Consider the following 23,857-nt stretch of genomic DNA (forward strand, 5'->3'; position numbering starts at 1 on the left):
CTGGGGACAGACTTGATGGCAGCTAACAACAATTCTCAAAGTAGTTCCCACCAAATGGAAATCATCAGCAAAACTCAGAAGCAACCACACACCCAGTTGTCACCTTTTATTTCAAACCTTGCCTTTGCCCTTGTATAATATCTGGCACCAGCAATTTTAAACAATTTCATCATCATAAGGATTTCTGAAAATAAAAATAGGCATGTAGATATGGTCTCATCTTCCCTAAAATAACAATACAACCAAAACACAAAATTATTTCTCTTTTTCTCAATAAACATTGTGTAGTGACAGTACTCTTCTATATGCAAAGTGATCAAAGGTCAAATTTCTCAGCAGTTAACACTTCAGATTACTTCTTGTAGCTCTGCAGACCTGCTCTTCCAAAGCAAATCCACTCCTGGGAACTGGCATGGAACTTTCCTCTTCCCTTTTTATTACCTTTTTGTTGTTGTTATTGAAGTTTTAAAAAGGTTAAATTCCTCTCACACCCTCCAAAGCTACTCTTCAGAAATACACCTAACAAATGCATGTAGTACTCTGGGTTTTATACATTAGGACAAAGACAGCATCATTATCAGCCTTCTGGCTCCATGAGTGCAAAAGAAATGGAAAGCTTTCATCTAGAAACCAAGTATGACCTTAAAAAGCAAAAAGAGAGTTGCAGTTTGTTCTGTAAATTAAAAAAAAAAAAAAAAATTAAATCATTTAAAAACCAGTAGAAAGCCTAAGGTGATGAGGTCCCTACCTGTTCCGGTCTGAGGCCCGGAGGGACCCAGGCATACTCCTCCAGCGCACAGCCGGAGTCATCATCCGAAGTGGAACTTCTCTGACACCCAAAGGCGAGTTTGCTCATTTTCGGTTCCATCTCCAATGGCATAATAATAAAGTTAAAACGCTAATTCCTCAATCCCAGGACATCAAGCAATGGCTGCTGTAGACAACGTAAGAAAAAAAGAAAGACATTGAAAACCTAAGCTCATTACTCTTTCCCTCCAGTTTTTATTGAGCGCCCATTTACACACAACTGGGGTCACAGTAAGTAACCAAATGACTGGTGTCACCACTCCTTTCCCCCAAGCCCACTGAAACTTAAACTCTAACTTAAACTCTAGGGCTATACAATTAGGAAATGGCATCCTTATCAGCTCAGTGTTCCAGAAAATGCCACCAAATCTAGCTCATGTCCAGGTGCCTTTAGTGGGTGCCTCTCTACACACTATTCATTAGAAACGTTTTCAAGAAAATAGCTTTGTTGACTTTCTAACTTCCCACAAATGAAATCGCTGTGCAGCCCTGAAGTGTAGAAGGAAAAGCACCACTAGCCTTGCCCACTACTCGACCCCATGAAAAATGGCTCCAGACCCCACATACCTAAGTGATTTTCCTGACAAGACAGTGCGGCCGGCACAGGCTGCAGAGTGGTCCACTAGGCCAAACAGCTTAGGCTTCAGACTTCTGATAAAGTTTTGTTAAGACACTAAACTTAGTCGACTCACTAAAACAGAAATTAAGTGTTTTTATGGCATTAAATTCTCAAGTGTTTACTATCTAGGGGCTAAAGTCTGCTAGAAGCTCTAGGTTAAAATAAAATCCAGCTTGGTGACTATCAATGTTTGCATTATAAACAAACATCAGTTGAAAAATTACGCAGTAGCTAAAAAACAAAACAAAAAAACACCATTGCCATCAAGTCCACTCTGACTCGTAGCGACCCTATAGGTATCCTATGCAATACCTGTGATGTGTGAAATACGCTGGCAGTCAGCGAATGGGCAAAGTAAGATGTAAATCCTTCTCTGAACAAAAACCTCCTCAGATCAAGGGGCTACGAGGGCATCAAGACAACATCCCCTGTCTTACCATCCAGGAACTTTGTTTATCTTCCCTCCAGCCCTCTGCCCCTCCTCCCAAGACACTAAGAAGGTAATAAAAAAAAAAAAGGATGCAGAACTTTCAGAACCAGATGTAGCTTTTTATATCTACTCCTTTCCAAAAAAAAGATTTAAAGAAAATCATAAATATCCAACCCAATCATTTTAGAGAAACACGGTTCAGGGAAGTGAACTTGCTTGACGTCACAGAGCTAAGAAACTTTTAATCTAGTCAGACTAGATGCCTGACATGTCAGACTTCCGAAAACACTTCTGCTTTAATAAATTCTCTCACTTGCTTAAATACGGGAGAAAAGAAGTGAAAATCTAAACACTTGCAGGCCAGGACTATGTCATTTTTCAGCGACTTTCTCAATACAACTAGAGTTGTCATCGTTAGGTACTGTCAACTTCAATTTTTAGTAAGAGTTAGGAAATATTAACTATTAAAACCAATGGTTACTGAAATTTATGGTTTATATATGGAAATCAAAGGGCATTAAAAAAAAAAAAGACAAACTTCAAAAATGACGGCCAAACCTCCAATTTCTACAACCTTTACTAGAAGTAGAAGCCACGCCACACAGTAGATATTCCAACTAGTAAATTTAACTTTCATTCACCCTGAACAAAAAGTAAAGATGACCTCATTTCCTTTGCTACCACTAGGAGGTTATGACCTTTTAAACAAGTCATTTTCACACAGGTGCAATTCATTCATGTCTTGACTTAGAAAAAGCTTTCTAAACATAAGCACGTTCCTCAATAAAAAAGGATGTGTTAATCAAAGTCAGAAATTTTCTTGGATCTGGTCTTTCCCTTTGTTTTGAAAAAAACAACTCCCACATGTCAAAGGCAGAGAATTGGAGGTTAAGAATTTAATCAGGAACTCAAAAACCTTCACCAGGAAAACAGGTGCCTTCAGTGCGATTTAACCTGGAACATGAAATAGGACCACTTGTCCCTTGCCAAATCTGGCTGGGGAGGGAGACACCAAGGTATTCACACTCAAGAAACTTACCAAGGACAGAAATATTAAACAGAAACTAAAAACTAAATGTCACAATGTTATAAAAGAAAACATCACAAATTAAAACAAACTACAGATATTCCAAGCCAGCACAAAGCTGCAGATTGCCAAAGACCTGAATTATGTTTCTAGCTGTACTCCTTGATTAGCCTTTTGTGGAAAATGTACAGTAAATTACTACCCTAATCAAGGTAAATCAACTTGCCATGATCCCCCTTCCCCCAATCCTCTGGATGTGCTGGTCCCCTCTCAAACCTACAACTCCCACAAGATCATCCCAGCCTTTCAGCAAACGACACTGAGGACTGATTTTTCCATCTGCTCTTTACATATTGACAGCGTGAAGAGTACAACTGAAGGGGCATTAGTGACAAAGTCATTTTTACCAGGCATGGCTTCCAGTTTCATTTGTTCCCACTCTAACAGCTGATTTACTCTTCTGTATGCAGCCTGGCGCTACCAGTGTTATGGTATTTAATTCCTGTATTAACCAACCGGATGAGGCAGGTATCTCACTTAACAGATGGGGAAACTGAGCCTCAGAGTCATTTATCTGCCTTAGGTCAATTGTCCGAGGTCAATAAGTTGGCAAGAGTGAGACCCTTAAGACCCAAGCTGTCTGATTTCAGTCTGTGATCTTCAACCCCTATAGCACTACACTGCCTCCTAGGGGTGGGACTTGACTGGGCCAATTTTCTTTTCTTTGGTGAACTACCTATGCTACTGTACTGCAGACCTGCAATGACATAAGTGGATGGCACACAGTCCACTCTTCCCACAGGAGGCATTTTAAGTAGAATATACATCTAAAAGGAGCCCTGGTGGTGCAGTGGTTAAAGTGATCAACTGCTAACTGAAAGGTTGGTGGTTTGAAACCACCAGTGTCTCCTGCAGGAGAGAGATACGGTGTTGGCTTCCATAGAGATTTACAGCATTGGAAACCCTATGGGGTCACTATGAGCTGGAATCGACTCGATGGCAGTGGGTTTTGGTTTTCTACATCTAAAACAAGCAAAAAAAAACCATTTATACCAGCCTTCCAACAAACTACACTGAAGTCATGTGTCAGTAGAACTGTGCTCTATAGGGTTTTCTTTTCTTTCTTTTTTTAAGTAATATTTGATTGTATGTTTGGTAAAAGTTTACATAGTGAATTAGGTTCCCATTTGACAATTTCTACACCAATTGTTCAGTGACATTACATTTCTCACAATGTGTCAACATTCTCGTTAATCACATTCTGATTGTTCCATCTCCAGTATCTAGTTTCCCTGCCCCCTTGTTTTCTCATCTTTGCTTTAGAGTAATTGTTGACCTTTTGGTCTCATACAGATGATTTTTTTAATGGAGCCCCATACTCATGCGGGATACCCTTTAATTTTGTGTGCCAATCTTTATTTCACTAAAAGTTGGGATAGTTTCAGAGTTTAAAGAGTATTTCAGGGCAACAGTCTCAGGGAATCCTCCAGTCTCAACTGGTCCAGTAAGTCTGGACTTTTTAAAAATTTGAGTCTGTTCTGCGTTTTTATCCCATTCTATCCAGGTCCATCTACCGTGGCCTTTATCAGAACAATTGGCAGTAGTAGGCAAGCATCATCTAGTTCTTCTGGTCTCAGGGTAGATGAGGCTATGGCTTGTGTAGGCTATCAGCCCTGTAGACTAGTTTCTTCTCTGAGACTTCGATTTCCTCCACAGGGTTTTCAATGGCTGATTTTCTGGAAGTAGACCACAAAGCCTTTCTTTAGAGGTGCCTCTAGGTGGACTAGAGCCTCAAACCTTTCTCATTTGCACCATCCAGGGAATGTCTAGCTTTATGCATCTGAATTACTGCAACATAGTTGCTTTGACAGCACAAAAGGAAGAGAGGACCCTTGCCATTGCTAAGCTTTCAGTCATGAAGAAGGGTCTTCTTAATGACATCTAAATGTGGATATGTTTGGTCCGCCAAAATGCCATCTTTTAGACCAAACATGAGACCATGGGTAATTGAGATCAAATAGAAAAATTCTATTAACTTCATTTTCAGGTGTTGCCTCTTAAGGTTAATCATGTGAAATAGGGACACAAATCAGGTTTACAAATAAGTTGAATTATAATGAATTTCTCCTCCGTCAACGAGAACTAGAAGTCCAAATTCGGGTTATGATACTGAGTGAAATGTATTTTCTTCAGGATGCCTTTTTTTTTTTCCTCTCTTTTGCAGAACTGCCCTTAGATGGACAATAGTTGCCCTGCCCTGTCCAACACTTTTATTTTTTTGGTAAATTTTATTTTGATATAATTTCAAACTTCGGATAAGTTGCCAGAATAGTAAAAGAAACTCCTGCATATATCCATTACTCAGATTCACCAATTGTGGACATTTTGCTCCATTTGCTTTATCCAGGGCTTTGAACCAGTTCATTCTGGTTGGAACCCCAGTGGAAAATTTACATTTCTACCCCAGATAAACTGAACCAGAATCTACAGTTTAAAAAGATCCACAGGTGAATATTACGTACAATAAATTTTAAGAATTAGTGCCCCATGGAGCCTTGGTGGCACAGTGGTTTAGGGCTAAGGCATGTACCAAAAGGTCAGCTGTTTGAATCCAACAGCCGCTCCTTGGAAACCCTATGGGGCAGTTCTATTCTGTTCTGTAAAGTTGCCATGAATTGGAATTGACTCTACCACGACGGCTCTGGTTTTGGTTTGATATGGTCACTGTGAGTCAGAATCCACTTGATGGCACAGGGTAACTGCTCTACTAGTGCTTCTCAGAATTGGTCCCTAAGCAGCATCATTAGCATAGCCTGGGAACTTGTTGGAAATGCAGATTCTCAGCCGGGGTTCAAACAGGAACTAACCGGTTCAAAACCCTGGCTTTACCATATTCTCTCTCACACACACACTTTTGTGAGAACCATTTGAGAGTGAATATTTTTTAAACATTTTCTTACATATCCACAATTAAATGAAACATGACGTCTTTTTAAAAATGTTTATTTAAAAAAACTACATGCATGGCATCATGTTGATGTTGGACAGAAACAGAATAACAAATCAAGATAGCTCAAACCATTGGTATTCTTTATTACTGTCTTAGTCTTGAAATGCTGTAATAAATGGATTGAGCTTAATCCTAAATGAATGACAACTATTCACTGACCAATCCTGTACTAGCCTTGCCCCTGTTAAGGAAATGAATCCGTAGGGCCACATCTCTTCAATGTCTCTTTATTATTACAGATGTAAATAGGTCTCATCTCATGGGGAAAAGAACGTAAAATCGTTTTTATTATGTCAAGGATGAGTTTGTTCATGTTCCAAACACAGAGTCTGACCATTCAGAAAATATGTAGAGATAGCAAAACCTTTAATAACCAACAACACCGTCCAAGGTGGCCCTGTAGTCAAGCAAAGAAAATGGGTATCTAAACTAAATTCTAGAAGGTTGTGAGGTCTTTGTAGATAATATTTTGAAGAGAAGACTAAAAGAGTCAAGAAGAGAAATGAATGACACACAGAAGGGGTTGGACACAAGGAAGGTGAGAATGAGGCCTGAGGTTAGGAAGAGAGAGCTGGGATACTTCTTTCCTAGAAAGACAGGAAACAGGCATGGGGGTATCCTGTTCAAGCCATGCAACCAATACTGGAACAGTTCCCTTTCTCTCCTTTGTCCTTTCTCTCCCCTCTTCCTTCAAAATAGTTAAATAGCTACTTCTTGCCCTGCAAAAAAAAAACAAAAAACCTCAAGAGACGAACAGCTTAGTAGATATATGACTTCTCAATCATCGTATAATTGTCAAGAGAACATCTGACTCAAGGGATAGGGGCAATACATAGGAAATAGAATCTAGTGCTCTCAGCATTCAGTAAACTCAGCCCTTAAGATGTCATACCTTTGACAAGTCACCAAATATCTTGGGACCTAGTTCTTCAAAAGTGACAACTCTATTTACCAAAGATGCTCTAAGGACTGGAAAGAGTTTTAAGGAAGAAAAGAATTATATGACTACAAAGAATTACCCAGTACCATTGGAACGCACCAACTGGCATTCTTACTTCCACTATGGCTACATAGATTTTCTTGAGGTTGACTAGCAAAGTCCAGAGTAGGAACATGTTAATAATAAACAAAAATCGAATGTTGACACCTGGACTTCATCTTCTTTTTGCGTTCAGGAGGGTTCCAGCCTCCTGAAGAGCTGTGTCTTATTCTGCTAAATTGTTGGCTGCCATTTCCAGTTGCCCTGGAGGCAGCTTCTAACCAGTATCTACGTAACATCCCACACCAGCACACATAGACACACACACACAGCATGTATAATGGTCTATGGGGCATGGCAGGGCCTTTCCAATTGCCTTAGGTAGAGTGACAATTGTGAGCACTTTTTTTTAGTAGATGCTTGGCTGTGAGGTGCCACTTGTTACCCAAATTAGAGTACAATCCCATTCATCCAAAACTGAGATGTAATAAGGGGTTCCTCATAAAATTTACTTTCCAATTCACTCACTCCATTCATTCATTCATCCTCATATTTAAAGGTCATTATTGAGCAGTTCTGGGGAATACCAAAAAGAAGATAACTGACAATCCTTAAAAATCCAGAACTTTAAAAATAAACAAAGATACTGTGATAAGAATATTTCCAAAACTGTAATATACGTTTCCTTGCTTTGTTTAATGCTGGTATGTGTGTGAATTTGGAGTTCGTGGGTGGCACAAATGGTTACGTGCTGAACTACTAGCTGAAAGACTGGTGGTTCAGATCCCACCCAGAGGTGTTCAGAACGTAAAAGGAACCAATAGGAAAGAGGAGAACTAAGTCAAAGACATAGTTTTGAGTACTAGAGACTGAAATGTGATTTACCAATGCAGAAATACTATATAGGCAAATCAGAAAGCAAGTGAGGATTTGAGGCATTGGGGAGAATGAGTTCAATCTGACACATAGTGAGGTTATAACTGTATATCAGTTCTGGTAAGGTTCCTATTAATTTATCATTTACTTGGACCAAATCACCAAATCAAATCAGAATCATGCAAATTGAAAAGGGAATAATTAATTTTTGGTGCCTGCTTTTGAACATGAAGTCTAAGACCATATTCCTTATTACAAATGCTTTTCCCAATAAAATTCCAATCCAGCTCCTATGTCGAAATTACCACAGCATTGGAAGATCCCAATGAAAACGCATTTCATGTGTGAAGGGAAGTTAGAAATTCTTGGATCACCAAAAACCAGGAGAGATACAGATTTGTAAACTCAGTTGAGCTAACATCCCCTAGTTGTCCCCTGCTGCTAAGTGCCATCCTGTGGGCCACAAACTGTTTAACAACTTCTTTGTTAACATGCTTGTTAACAAGTGCATAGAGGATGCAGATTACACAGACCCATTCAAAAGCTACTCTAATTCTTCCGGACTAAATGTGCAGATAAATTAAATGTAACCACAAAACAAATTTGGTATTACAGAAACCTGTAACATTTTCTTTCTTTCCAATACACAAAATATACAATTCTTATGGATATACACACTTCCTCATTTATGATGTCCTTAACTTAAATGTTAAATCAAGAGACCTTGTAAAGCCACAGGTATCAAAACTATTACAACCAAGATTTGAATTTCATAGGAAAGAGACACTGAACTGTAGCCTCTTTAAAATTTTCACACCCCCAAAGAGCTCTCAGTACCTACTGTCTGCTAAAGACAAGCCACTGCCAAGAGAGCCCAATTCAATTTCACTTATATTGAAATGAACTATAAAGATAAATGTAAAATAAAAGCATAATAAAGTTATCTACTCAAAGATACTACTTATGAAACATTCCTTTACTGAAAGTACTTCATATTAGCAATTAGTGACATAAGGCCATGTGCCCTTTGGTATTTTCTGCGTTTTCCAGGTAAACCTCCACCAAACTTACATTTACCAACAGCTGAGTGGCCTGTCATGTACCACCCAACTGCCAAGAAGCTATCCATTTATCCAAGAGGAAATGGGGGACTCTGCAGGATTTCAAAACATTCTGATTTCTTGCACAAATACATTCCACGACAGTAAGACAGACAGCTTAACAAAAGCAGGAAACATGATGACAAAGCATGATCCTTTGCCAGAGCGACGCTTTTGGGGTCAGGTTATTTGGCAGTCAGCTGGTATATAAAGACAAAATCCGAACCGCACGCTAAGGCGTGAGGCTCCCCATGGGAGGCACTATTCTAATGAGATCACTATTTCCCATAATGGGGGGTGCAGGTTTTGTTCTCAAAATCGTGTTCCAGTCACTCTCCTATTGATTTTCTGAATTTCTATTTTAAACAGCGGCCCAAGGAAACAGCAGCCAGATTTGACTCCAATGTACACACAGACTCAGGTTTCACCCTGTCACCTGTTGGCTCCTGAACAACACTCCTCTTTGTGAAACTTACAGCACTCATTTGAAACAAGTTTCCAGAGAAAAACACTTCAACAAAGTGTTTGAGAAGTCACAAGACTCGAGTTGTAAAAACAAATTCTACACATAGCCTGGTTTACACTGACGCAGATTAATGTGAAAAATCGAGCTCTTAAAACTGGGGCGGGAGGGACCCGGAGGGGGAGGATGTCGACCTTCTTCGGGAAAGTTCAGGGGGAGAATTCATAAGGCTGCCAAGAATGGCCATTAGAGCTTCACTGGCTCAACTTGCCCCGCATCAGGAATGGACACCTTACAGCAGGCGTCAGCGCCCCCTGCGCCCAGCAAAACATTCCTTCTCTCCGCACCGCAGCGAGGGCTTGGGCCGCGCGGGGGCGCCCCGGGCCGCCGGGCTGCCAGAAGCAGCGGACGGTCCCCTCCGGCGGGCCCCCAGAACAGACTGGCTCCGGCCCACTGCTCTTCCCTTGCACTCTGGCCCCACTACCTCTTCCCTTCCGCTCCGGCCCGGGTTACCAAGGATTGCCCTCGAAGACCCAGCGGCAGGGAGCGAACCCGTCCTTGGCCACGACGCGGGCCCCGCAGTGTCCCGAGAAAAATCCCCCTTGTCCCAGAGATAGGACACTCGCCTTAGAGCCCCCTTACCAACCTCCAGAAGAAAGCTTCGCACTGCCTCTCAGCACAGCGTCACCTCCCTGGTAGGGGACTCGCCCCCGACTCTTGGCGGCGGTTTCAAGCGCGCGCTGGTCCCCACGTCTATCCTCTAACTTCTGGCGAGAAGCCCCCTCCCCACGGGCGCGCGCACAGCCGCAGTCCTTCCGCGTTCAGTCCCCACCGCCCAGCTGCCATCAAGCCCCGGGACCCAGAGCGTGCCTCCTCCACCTGCGGCCGCGGGGAAGAGCACGGCCTGCAGCCTCCGGGTCCCGGCGTCCGCGGCAACCAGGAATCCGCGGAGCCCCTCGGCGCGCGCTCGCTGCCACCAGCTCTGAGACCTGCCGAAGCTGGCGGCCCGGCAGGGGTGCCGGTGGTTTCCTGGAGGAAAAGACTGCTGAGTGCCCTCCAGGTCACCCTCGCCCCCCCCATTTCCGGAAACCCTAGCAGGGCGGGGGCAGAGGGGGCGGGGGCAGCGAACGCAGGGCCCCCACTAAATCGCTGCGGGCGGCGCCCCCCACTGCGCCCGGAGCAGTGCCAAGTCGGCGCGGCGGGCTAGGGGTCGCTATCGCCCCCACCCGCAGTGACGCACTTTCCTTCAGCCCAGTCCTCGTCGAACCTCCTTGCAGTGCAACGCTGTAATTCTCACCCGCAGCAGCCCCCTAACCAGCCCTGGGGGACCAGCAAAAGGTCCTCTAGCTCGCCGGAGACCTTCTGTCCCCTCCGGCGTCGCAGACGCTGCGTCTCCGTTTCAAGTTCCCTCGTCCAGGCCTCCGCATCGCCACAGCCCGGCTCTGCGGCTGTCCTGGATCATCTACCACAGAGAGAAAAAATCCCGTCTCCGTTCAGCGCCGCGAGCCCGCCCGGGGCCGGCGATCTCCAGAAAGTAACCAGAGCCCGCATTTAAAAAGTAACCATTTCGCTTCCTGACCGTCCCACCCTCCATGGAGCCTCGCAGGCCGGCCGCCAGGCTTGCTAGCCCAAGCCAGATGAGCGCTCTGCTCCCGTCCGCACAAGCCTGCCCAGCCTGATCTCGCCGCCGCCCGCTTTCCAGGAACTGTCACTGCTGACCTTGCCACTGGCAGGTCTCCACGAGGTCCCGCGAGCGCGCGCACGTCATTCCTCGAAAAGTTACCCATCCGCCTGGCTAGCCTCGCGACGCGAGCACCTACCTCCGTCTGGCCGCTCCAATCCCGGGAGCCCTACTGAGTGGAGTCGCTGAGATCCAAGTACCCCAGGACGCTTATGTAAACTTCCCCCTTTCGCAGGTGCACGCGCTGGCCACACAGCCCTAGCAGAATATGCAAGGCCGTCTCTTAAAGAATTCATCTCCACTGTGTCCATAACAATGATGTCAGCAAATGGCACATTTAACCAAGTTCTCACTTGGAAGCGCTCATTAGCATATGAATTCTCCCATTAAGACTTTTCTTGCATTTCCCAGTGATTGCTATGCTTAGCTCTGGAGATGTATTTTTATCAGTAAATAACAGCAAAAGAAAAAGAGTCGGGTCACCGGATGTACTTAAGTGCATTAATAAGAGTTGTTAAAAATAAGAAAAACTCACAGAAATTGGAACATAAGGTTTATCGTGAGGGGTTACTGAGACCACTTTGATTTCGGTAAAAACAAATGGCTGGAAGAAACTGGGTACAACTGGGGCTTATAAAGAGAAGAGGAGGGAGAAATCTAGAAGATCAACCATTGGGTAATCTTCACATGATTGACTGAACCCTGCCCTTCCCTTTTGACTGAGAGCAACAGATCACAGTTCACAAGATCGTCTCTGCGGCTTCACCAGGCATATCTTTGGGATTCAAATTAATAAGCCTGGCCTCTAATAGGAAAGAAAGGATTTGGAACTCTGGGTGAAAGAAAATCGGTTGGTGGATCGATTTTGGCCAGGGATTTCTTCAAAGTATTTGGTTTCGTGGGTAAGAAAACCCCAAAATCAAAGCAAGATAACTGCTATCAATTTCTTGCTTTGACAGAAGTTTTTACAAGTAGGTTATGTGAATATCATTATTCAAACACAAGAAAGCACCCACATAAAGGCTAATCGTGTTTCTGAGCTATTTCTAGGTACACTAAGAAACTGAAGCTTGTCATTAGTTGCCTACAGAGAGGATCACTGGTCGATCCCTGATCATTTGCAAATTCTAGTTACCATTCATTGAGTCTGTAGCACCCCCAGGGAAGGGCCCCATGGCAAATATCAAGCTCTTCCTAGAGTTAACAGGCATTATGGAGTTTTATAATAGGTTGCAGTTTCTCTAAGTCTCCAATTACTTCCTTTCCCCTTTGATTATATTTAAAGCAATGTGATTAGAGAGTAGTGATTCTTCAACATTTTCTACACCCAATCCCTTTGTAGATTTACTACTAATCCTCCCAGCCATCTGTCCCTGCCCCCAACTCCTACCTTGTTCTTGGTTTTAGTTGCCATCAAAGTCAATTGCAACTCATGGCCACCCCATGTGTGAAAATAAATAAATAAGAGATATCTTACTTTGATTTGAAGGGGTTTCTCTTACCCACAAGCCCAAAACTGAGGGTAAAAGCCTGACCCAAACTACAAAACTATTGGTTTTTTTTTTTTAACTAGGAAATACTAAGAACTCAGCAACATTGTCAATTTGCCTTTTCCAGCTCAAAAATGGTAGTCAATAACCCATTACCCCATGATTTAATGAAAAAGACTGTGTGCTTCCTTAATTTTAATTTCAAGAGGTCTCATAGCTACTGATCTGTGAAAGGCCAAATTTTCAGGAGTTACTTTTTTTTAATGCTAACTCAATAACCACTGAATACCTTGTCACCATGGAAACTTTATTCACTAAGCAAAACATGTCTTAAAGCTTTTGTAAAATCTCCAATCCTCAGAAGCATTTTCTTTTTTTGCAGGGAGATGGAAACCTCCCTAATCTGCAAATTGTTTATTAAATCATGGAACAAATATTGTTTTATTGTTTTGTGCTAACTCAAAGGTTTGTTTTTGTAATAATTGTAACTAGCTGACTTGAGCCACTTGTTTTTAGAAACAAAATGATCTTCTTGCATACATACAGATTAATTGTTCAAAATAAACCCTATGTTTTGATTTCTTTGTGTTTTAATTATTTTTAACATGTGTCCAGAGTAGAATTGCTCCACAGGGTTTTCAAGGCTGTGACTTTTTAGAAGCATATCCCCAGACCAATCTTCCAAGCCATCTCTGGGTGGATTTGAAGCACCAACCTTTTGGCTAGTATTCATGCACTTAACTGTTTGCACCACCCTAAAAAACCCAAGCTCATTGCCATAGAGTCATTTCGACTCATGGAGAACCCATGTGGTACACAGTAGAACTATACCACGGGGCTTGCTTGGCTGTAATCTTTATGGAAGCTGATCACCAGGCCTTTTCTTCTGTGTTGCCACTGGGTAGGTTAGTAGTCAAGTGCAAACCAGAATCCTCCTTTCCAAGTACCTGATGCACTGGATTTGGAGTTGTTCTGTGCTACCAAGTCAATTCCGAATCATAGTGACCCTATATGACAAAGTAGAGCTTCCTAGACTGTGATCTTTATGGTAGCAGATCACCAGGTCTTTTCTCTTTCGGAGCAACTGGTGGGTTCAGACCATCGACCTTTCCTTTAGCAGCTGAGCACTTAACCACTGCGCCACCAGGGCTCCTGTCTCTTCTGTCAATTGCTAGGTCTGTGCCATAGGGATAAATCACTTCTCTCAGGTATTAGTTTTTTAATCTCTAAAATGCTAGAGTTTGGGCTAAGTCAATTGTTAGAACTTTTAAAGAGAAGGGAACACAATCCATTTCCAACTAAAATAACCAAAAAGCCCATTGCCGTTGAATCAATTCCAACTCATAGCGACTCTATAGGGCAGAGTAGAACTGCCCCATACAGTTTCCAAGGAGGGCCTGGTGGATGTGAACTGCCGAACTTTTGGTTACCATCCGTAGCGCTTACCCACTACGCCACCAGGGTTTCCACCAACTAAAATAGGAATCTCAATATAGAAACAGATGAAAGTGAGGCCACTCTTTTGAAACTCTGGGTTGGCTTCTTCCCAAACCTCTTCCGCAACTACCCTCCCCAGTCTTCCAAAGCAGCCCTCAGGCTCCTCCACCTCAAACTAGCTGGTCCCAGAAGCTCTGCCAGCGTTAATATTTTCTCAGTCTCTTAAAACTTGATAGCTACTTATGACACTAATACCAGCTGTAAAGGTGTTTACAGCTCTGCTGTCTTGAATCTACAGCTCAAGTGAAGTGGGAGGGGGTATACAAGATCAGGTCCTTTCATCTGACACTTGTTCAGGGTTATAACTGCTAGGAAAAACAGCTATCTCTGCCCATCCTACTCCAACTATTCTGAAATAACCTCCTCCCACCCTCCCAGGTCGTTTTGTTACTTTTCATGGGCAGATAATTAAACTAGCATTCAAGTACCCTGACCTTAGGTTCTGCAGCTTTCTCAACTCCTGTACATCTGTGGTTTAATGCAAATATTATGAAGACTTCACTACTGAAAACTGCCAAAATGTTAAGAAATGTCTTCCAATGAACACTGAGAGATTTATATCGTGGAAAGTTATCCAAGATACATTAAAAGTTGCAAAACATAATACACAATGTGATCGCAGTGTTATAACTAATAATAGACAGGTTAGCATATGCATAGCAAAGTTATTTAGAGGACTATAAAGGCCAAACCGTTACTGTAGTTTCTGGAAGAGGGCAATGATGTGAAGCTATCACTTTTTAATTATATATTTATGAAATAAGTATATATATTTTTTCACAGTATTTTTCCTTTTTACAATGATCATGTAAAACTTCTGTAGGCAGAGGAAGAAACAGTTTAAGGAATCATTTAAAAAATATACTACAATATAGGGTCGCTAAGAGTCAGAACCGACCCAACAGCAATGGGTTTGTTTTTTTTTTTTTTTGGTTTTACCACAATATCGATATAAGGAAGAAACATTCGGAAGCAGAAACTTAAGTTTCCAATGTTTAAATATTAGTTGATTTGAGTAATTATATGAAAATATGCTCCCTCTCCCTACTATTTTCCTCCCAATTACAAACTTTTCAAGAGTGGAATCCCTGCTGTGTTTATTTATAATACTTTGGGAAGGGGATATCACCAGTCCCAAATTTCCATAAAGCCAGACATACTGGGGCAGGCGCTGCTTCAATTAATGCTTCATTTATCTATCTACCCATTGATTCACTGATAGACTCTTTGATTGAGTCAAAAGATATTTGTTGAAGGGCAGCACTATTAGACCTAGACCCTCTTCTTAACTGAATGACTTCATATGCTAAACTTCATATTCTATTTATATCTTGATTTATTCCAAAAAGAAGGCATAGGAAAATATACAAGTGGGAAAAATCAATGGTTAGTCTAGTTTTCCTAACTACACAACAAATCATAATACATTGTAATTAGGCTACAGCTTAAAAAAAAACAGCTTAGTTGTGGTTAAAGGTCCAATACAGGACAAAAGGAAATGTTGAGAAATCAATTCTGTTTGGAAGGCGAGGATCTACGAAATGTGAAGATGGTGTAATATTGAGTTGGGCCTTTAAGGATGAAAAGTTGTTGATCAGGGTAACTAATAGGGTGTGAATGGAATGGAATTGAGGTGGGACCTGAGGCCAGAGTCCAGGCTGAGCCAATCAAAGCCTGAGGGCCAAAAGAACAAGGCACTCTTAGTAAACTCATGGCAATCTGATGGGGAACTGATCACAGGAGTTTTGCAGAAGGAAGGGGCCAGAGATCGTGCCAAAAGGTAGGCAGGCCCAGGCTGTGAACAGCTTTGTGTGCCATGATAATGACTGCCAAGTTATTCTAGGGGGTTGGGGAGCCACAGGAACTTAAGCAGAGAAGAGTGATCATATCTGTGACTTAACTGGAGACACGGAGGAGAGGGCAATGCTGGGAAACCCAGTGAGAACTGAAAGTGCCCCAGTCAAGGCCAGCAAGGGCAACTCACTGTGTCTGGAGGCAAATAAATAGGATTTGGATTTGTGGAGGGCTCCAGGTGCGTGAGTGTGTGTGTGTTTGGGTGAGGGGGGTGGGGGCGAAGGAAGGTGGCAGATGGATGCTGACATTCCTAAATAAGTCATCATTCCCACAGTTTACTTGAAGACAACCAACAGCTTGGCCCTGACGTGAGCTCTAACCTGCAACTGCAAGGTAACCTCGAGGATGTACATTACAAAGCTCAGATTGTCTTCCTGCTGATAGTTACTTTTAAAGTATAGTATTTACATACTACAGTGTTAGAGCCCAGGGTCCATCATTAGGAAAGAAACAGGCACATGATTTTCAGGTTGCAAGATTATCTATGCAGAACTACCCAACTAACTTCTGTGGAGATCAAAAGGGCACTGGAAGGTCAGCAGTGTAAGTGGATGCTGGCAAATCCAGCCCTTAGTGCTTTACAGCCAAATAACAGAAACTGCTCCATTTTAAAATGAGAAATTATACAATGTTTACAGTTTAATTTCATGAACTGCATGCTCAAAGCTATTCTGCTAACCTGTGTATTTTCTTAAGCTCTCTACTACTAAGATGGTTGATTTTCCACAAGGGAAAATCTAGGCCAACACAGGCATGGCAGCTTTTAACACTGTTACCGTGCGCTGTAACTAACCAAGGCACTCGTAAGGAGGTGTCAGCAAAGACTTATTTCAAGCAGCCAGAAGCCTCTTGCCAAAAAGAAAAAGGTCAGCAAAGCTTTCCATAACATTCCTTTATCTTATCTAAGATCCCAAATCCCTTTCTGCAACTGTGGGAATTTAAACAAGGTGATTTTGTAGTGGAGGCTGGTTTACAAGCTTTAATTAGATTGTGCCAGGGCCAGGATTTGGAATGAAAATTTTTCTATTGGTCTGGAGTCATACAGTTATAGATGAGTAACTATGTTTTGATCCAACTTACTTTTAACATTTTCTTTATCCTTTTTGCTTGAAATTTTAATCTCAATATTTGTTTGCATTGAATTATAGACGGGCTAAGGGCAGAGGTCTGCTGTGTTTAGAGATGTATGGAAAGTGCTCAGATACACTTGCCTAGTGCATTATGGTTTTCAATAAATATTTGTTGGATGGTGAACTGGAGAGGTGTCTTGTTCACATTTTTATTCTCCACAGAACCTGACCCAGGACCTTACACGTATGAAGTACTTCTATTTATGTCTTGGAGCCCTGGTGGTACAGTGGTTAAGCTAACGAAAAAAGTGAGCAGTTCAAATTCACCAGCCACTCCTCGGAAACCCTACGGGGCACTTCCACTCTGTCCTATAGGGTCGGTATGAGTCGAAATCGACTCGATAGAAATGGGTTTGGTTGGTTTTATTTATACCTCATAAGCTCTGGTAGCACAGGGATTAAGTGCTCTGCTTCAAAAGGTCAGTGGTTTGAATCTACCAACTGCTCTATGGGAGAAAGATGTGGCAATCTGCTTCTGTAAAGATTGACAGCCTTGGAAACTCTATGAGGCAGTTCTATTCTGTCCTACAGGGTCGTTATGAGTCAGAATTGACTTGATGGCAATGGTTTGGTTTTTTTAATTTCAATTTTCAATCCATTGATTTATTTTCTTTTCAGATAAAGAAAAATTTTATTTGGATAAAGAAAAGTGAGTCAACTAATTTGAAGTTCAATTTCCCAGTTTGAAGATTTAAAGGACTCTCATTAAATTTATCATTTAGGTCAATATTTTCTTTTTGGTTTCTAAGATCTGATATGAACTCAAACTACTTGGCTAAATTGAAATCGTTTCAGAAAGCTTGAGTTTCTAAATTATGTACTCCACCCGCCTCCAAACCAACATCCTTCTTTCTCCCCTATTCCCAGTTTTTATGGTACCACTTGTGGAGCCCTGGTGGCGCAGTGGTTAAGAGCTATGGTAAGCTATGGCTGCTAACCAAAAGGTCAGCAGTTCAAATTCACCATCCGCTCCTTGGAAACTCTATGGGGCAGTTCAACTGGACTGCAAAAGGTTCTGGTTTTCACATGTCCAGTAAGCCAGGAGCCTGGTCATTGCACACATCAACTTAACTCTTAAAAACAAAAACAAAAACAAAAAAACCTGTTGCTGTCAACTTGATTCCAACTCATAGCTACTGTACAGGACAGAGTAGAGCTGCCCCATAGGGTTTCCAAGGCTGGAATCTTTATGGAAACAGACTGCCATACACTTTTCCCATGGTGTGCCTGGTAGGTTCAAACTGTCTACCTTTTGGTTAGCAGCCAAGCACTTAACCACTGCACCAGCAGGGCTCCATACTTATTCTTAGCACCCCCCTTTGCCTACTCTCATTCAGTAACTTAACAGATCTGGGTACTTTAAAAATTTCTTAACTCTGTATGCCCTTCTTCTTTTCCCTATGACAGCTGCCCACCCCATCTTTTCCACCCTGGTACATTATAATAGCCTAACTCATTTTCTCAGCTCTTCTCATCTCTACGTCCATTCTCCACTCGGCCCCCACAAATCTATGTTATTTTCCTATTTTAAAAGCCCTCCTTCAAAGTTTTCCCATCACCTCCAAAGCATAAAATTAAGGGTTCTTTGCATGACAAACAGGCCTTACATTTCCAGCCTCCTGTCGATCTCTCTAGCTCTCTCTCCTCACACCTCACTTTTGGCTCTAAAACTGCTGGTGGTTTCCAACCATATCCTGCTGTTTTGTGACTCTGCCTATTTCTGTTGTTTCCTCTACTTGGAATCAACTAGCTACTCACTTTTATTTGCCTAGATTACTCTTACCTTAAGACTTAGTTCAGGATGGGTCCAGGAAATCCCCCCTGAGGGTCCAGGTTAGAACAAGTGCTTCCACATGGTGTCCCTGCTGTTCCAGGCCCCTCCAGTAGTCCCAAGTCTATCACCTTATTCCAGCCAGTCCCTCCTCCAAAATTACTGCTCATTTTCTCTTTCAAGAGAAATTCTATTAACAAGAGTGATATGATTCTCTTCCTATGTATACATACCTGTGGGATAACCCAGAAGCCCAACGTTTCTAGTCAGCATCTGCATCCATAAGGATGGGCGATAGCCATGCTTTATGGTTAATATTAATGTATGGAAGAGATATATTTTTTGAGCAATAGATGTTGTGGTGTTTCTAGCTCCTTCAGAGAGCTTTCCTAGCATCTTCCATTCTCCCTCTGCCAAACCTGGCCCAAATACTTAAGTGTCTCAGTGAAAACATCATGTTGGATTGCTGGATTGACACAGACCATAACAAACATGATACCCCTTCCTGAGCTGTCAAATCCTAATTTTGGGTACATTAATCTCTTGTCTTTATCTGGATTAGATGTTCCTTGAAAGCAGTATCTGTTGGTTCACAGTGCTGAGTGTAAAAAGATGACTTGATGGAGTGGGCTTTGGTAAAATATGAGCTAGTGCCAAAGCCAGGACTACAGGAATGGACTCTTCTCCTGTCAGTTGTGGAAGAGCCAACCCTGAAGTGGCAAGTCATACAGTTGCATATGCAAAGCTGTCTGATTCAACACCCAGTACCCTGCTTCAAATCCAAACCAGTAAGGCATGTTAACAAGGCATTAGCAGCCTGTGATGGACCACACAGGATAATTTTCAAGACACAAAAATAAAAACATAAACTGACAGGAGATCTGTGGCATCAGCCTCAGAGCACATGTGATAGTAAATGGGAAGTTTGGCCAGTCACAGACAAACACAATCCCTAGGCTAAGGGTAGAAGGAGGCTGGTGTAGAAAGAGAAGGAGCCAAGAATTTTCAAAAGAAAAGCTGAGTGTCCCCCAGAGTAGTATGTAAAAGATGATCATGGGGAAGAGGCTTTTTGTTGAGCATTGCAGTGTAATAGGGTTTCTCTTTATATATGGCCTTTCTGGCCCTGAGTTTATAGCTCTGCCAAGGTGATGTATGTCTTAGTCATCTAGTGCTGCTATAACAGAAATATCACAAGTGGATGGCTTTAACAAAGAGAAATTTATTTTCTCACAGACTAGTCGGTTAGAAGTCCAAATTCAGGGTGTCACCTCCAAGAGAAGGCTTTCTCTGTCAGCTCTGGAGGAAAGTCCCTGTCATCAATCTTTCCCTGGACTAGGAGCTTCTCTGCGCAGGAACCCTGGGTCCAAAGGACATGCTCTGCTCTCGGTGCTCCTTTCTTGGTGATATGAGATCCCCCTGTCTCTCTGCTCGCTTCTCTCTTTTATATCTCAAGAGATTGCCTCAAGACACAATTCAATCTTGTAGGTTGAGTCCTGCCTCACTAACACAACCACCGTCCATCCTCCCTCATTAACATCATAGAGGCAGGATTTACAACATACAGGAAAATCACACAATACTGGCAATTATGGCCCAGCCAAATTGATGCACACATTCTTGGCGGGACATAATTCAATCCATGACAATGTGCTAGGACCCAATCTTGCAAAAGGATTGGACAGTTTGCTATGCAAATAAGGTATGCAAAACCCTTATAAGGATTGGATGGTTTATTATGCAAATATGGTGACTGTGGCCTACCTAGGGGATTGGTCAGTTTGTAGTCTTGGTGGGAGGAGTAGGCTTATAAAAGAGCCAATCTCAGAGGTTGAGGGGGGACCTCACTACCATCAAGAAGAACTTGGAGCACAGCACGTCCTTTGGACCTGGGGTCCCTACGTTGAGAATCTTCTAGACCCCAGGTGACAGAGAGAGCTGTAATACCAGAGATAGCATGAGACAGCAAAAGATGGCACAAGATGGCACAAGATAATACAAGCTGTGAGAACCAGGAGATCAGCCTGAGACACCTGCGGTGGGCTTCCCTCCATACTGAGCGAAGCAGCTACATTGGGCTTGCCCACCCACGGAGTAAGACAGCAAAGTGCCTCCAGGCAGACTTGATAGCAGAGTTGGGTACCTTCGGGCACTTGATGGTAGAGTCAAAAGAACTGTAATGCTTTCCTGAGCGGGGCCCAGCAACCGAGTCCAGGCCTGTGCAAGGTCTGGAGGCAGAGGCTCAAGAGTGGCCTGCTGGCTAGCATAGCCGAGAAGGAGCTGAGAGCTGTATTTGTTGAAAGCTGTCCTGATTGATGAATTGTGTCCTTAGTTGTTCCCGTTACTTCCAAGTGGATCCTGATCCCAAGTTGTAGCATGTTACTTCCCTAATAAGCCACATAATAGTGAGTATGGTCTATGAGTTCTGTATGGCCACAACAACAAATTATCAGACCCAGCAGAGAAGTAAAGAGTGCCATGGGGAGGCCGGCTGGTGTCAGAATTGGTAAAAAGTTTAGAGAATGGAGGTATGTCTGAGCTCCACCTCATATGAATCAGCTTTGTGCTGAGGTGTTTCTCATTATCACCCCTGAAGTCAGAAGACTTCTGATGACCCTAACTATCAAGCATGGAAGTGGGGTCTGCATGGATCTGGAGGCCATGAACATCCTTAGCATCCTTTAGGGAGAGGGAGCATGGCCTTACCACAACCTGTTAAATACCTAGTACAGAGCCTTCCTTTCAGTGAATATTCAGTGACTTAAAAACAATGGTGGAAGATAACTGGGAGCTCCTAAAAATCAAACACCTATACTCATCTAAAGACTTCACAAAAAGAGTAAAAAGACCACCTACAGATTGGGAAAGAATTTTCAGCTATGACATCTCTGACCAGTGCCTGATCTCTAAAATCTATACAATTCTGTTAAAACTCAACCACAAAAAGACAAACAACCCAATCAAAAAGTGGGCAAAGGATACAAACACGCACTTCACTAAAGAAGATATTCAGGCGGCTAACAGACACATGAGAAAATGCTCTCGATCATTAGCCATTAGAGAAATGCAAATTAAAACTATGATGAGATTCCATCTCACTCCAACAAGGCTGGCATTAATCCAAAAAACTCAAAATAATAAGTGTTGGAGGGGCTGCGGAGAGATTGGAACTCTTATACACTGCTGGTGGGAATGTAAAAATGGTACAACCACTTTGGAAATCTATCTGGCGTTTTCTTAAAAAGTTAGAAATAGAACTACCATACAACCCAGCAATCCCACTCCTTGGAATATACCCTAGAGAAATAAGAGCCTTTACATGAACAGATACATGCACACCCTTGTTTATTGCAGCACTGTTTACAACAGCAAAAAGCTGGAAGCAACCAAGGTGTCCATCAATAGATGAATGGTTAAATAAATTATGGTACATTCACACAATGGAATACTATGCATCAATAAAGAACAGTGACGAATCTGTGAAACATTTCATAACATGGAGGAACCTGGAAGGCATTATGCTGAATGAAATTAGTCAGATGCGAAAGGACAAATACTGTATAAGACCACTATTATAAGTTCTTGAGAAATAGTGTAAACTGAGAAGAACACATTCTTTTGTGGTTACGAGAGGGGGCAGGGGGAGAGGGTGGGAGAGGGTTATTTACTGATTAGTTAGTAGATAAGAACTACTTTAGGTGAAGGGAAGGACAATACTCAATACAGGGAAGGTCAGCTCAACTGGACTGGACCAAAAGCAAAGAAGTTTCCGGGATAAACTGAATGCTTTGAAGGTCAGCGGAGCAAGGGTGGGGGTTTGGGGACTATGGCTTAAGGGGACATCTAAGTCAATTGGCATAATAAACTCTATTATGATAACATTCTGCATCCTACTTAGAAGTGTGGCGTCTGGGGTCTTATATGCTAACAAGTGGCCATCTAAGATGCATCAATTGGTCTCAACCCATCTGGATCAAAGGAGAATGAAGAACACCAAGGTCACATGATAACTATGAGCCCGAGACAGAAAGGGCCACATGAACTAGAGACTTACATCATCCTGAGACCAGAAGAACTAGATGGTGCCTGGCCACAACTGGTGACTGCCCTGACAGGGAACACAACAGAGATCTCCTGAGGGAGCAGGAGAACAGTGGGATGCAGACCCCAAATTCTCATAAAAAGACCAGACTTAATGGTCTGACCGAGACTAGAGGAATTCCGGCAGTCATGGTCCCCAAACCTTCTGTTGGCCCAGGACAGGAACCATTCCCAAAGACTACTCATCAGACATGGAAGGGACTGGACAATGGGCTGGAGAGAGATGCTGATGAAGAGTGAGCTACTTGTATCAGGTGGACACTTGAGACTGTATTGGCATCTCCTGTCTGGAGGGGAGATGGGAGGGTAGAGAGGGTTAGAAACTGGCAAAAGGGTCACAAAAGGAGACACTGGAAAAAGGGAGCGGGCTGACTCATTAGGGGGAGAGTAAATGGGAGTATGTAGTAAGGTGTATATAAGCTTACATGTGACAGACTGACTTGATTTGTAAACTTTCACTTAAAGCACAATAAAAATTATTAAAAAAAAACAATGGTGGAATCAGTATAGAATGAAGAGTCAGATACGTCTTAGAATCTTGCGTCGTTTTAGACATGTAATGGATGTTACTAATTCTTTGGTGATACATTGAGTAAGAGCAAAATAGAACCAAATGAACATCTCATTATTATCACAGCATCAGTGACTTAAGGAATACATGCATGCTAGGTATTGTGCTAAATCTTGTACATATATTTAAAATTCTGATAACCTCATGATGAGATGCATCTTACTCTCCCTGTTTTACAAATGAGAAAAGTAAGGTAAATTGCTCAAAGTCATCAGCTAGTTAGTTAGTAGAAGAGTCTGAATTCAAAACCTGGTGGGACACCAAAGCCTGTACTCTTCAACCAGAGTTACATATAAATAGCAAGACAATTCTTTGCTTTTCCTTTAGCAGCACCACCAGCAAGTGGGAAGACTAATTCTAGAAGTTTTTAATACCATATGATTTTAGCTAAAAATGAAGCAATTATTGTCAGTCTCACTCAGTGGGGGTCAATAACAATGTATTGGCTGCCTTT

The 23,857-nt window shown here is 42.4% G+C and overlaps 2 protein-coding genes across 9 annotated transcripts in view; one reads left to right on the plus strand and one right to left on the minus strand.

The window, feature by feature from the left end:
- PRICKLE1 (prickle planar cell polarity protein 1) overlaps positions 1 to 23,857 on the minus strand; it is a 117,472-nt gene that overhangs the window by 12,047 nt on the left and 81,568 nt on the right. For 2 of the 8 annotated variants that reach the window (XM_049882861.1, XM_049882865.1), the window contains exon 2: positions 749 to 934. In XM_049882861.1, the coding sequence (XP_049738818.1) occupies positions 749 to 880 (132 nt within the window). In that variant the 5' untranslated portion in view covers positions 881 to 934. The other 6 variants (XM_049882866.1, XM_049882867.1, XM_049882862.1 and 3 more) reach the window with 6 other exon arrangements.
- Positions 9,551 to 10,518, plus strand: LOC126076293 (basic salivary proline-rich protein 4-like). Its single transcript, XM_049884852.1, has 2 exons — positions 9,551 to 9,915; positions 10,011 to 10,518. The coding sequence occupies exons 1-2, from the start codon at positions 9,551 to 9,553 to the stop codon at positions 10,516 to 10,518; spliced, it is 873 nt and encodes a 290-aa protein (XP_049740809.1).

Source organism: Elephas maximus, chromosome 4 (assembly GCF_024166365.1).
Source record: "Elephas maximus indicus isolate mEleMax1 chromosome 4, mEleMax1 primary haplotype, whole genome shotgun sequence".
In the NCBI taxonomy this organism is placed as follows: Eukaryota; Metazoa; Chordata; class Mammalia; order Proboscidea; family Elephantidae; genus Elephas; species Elephas maximus.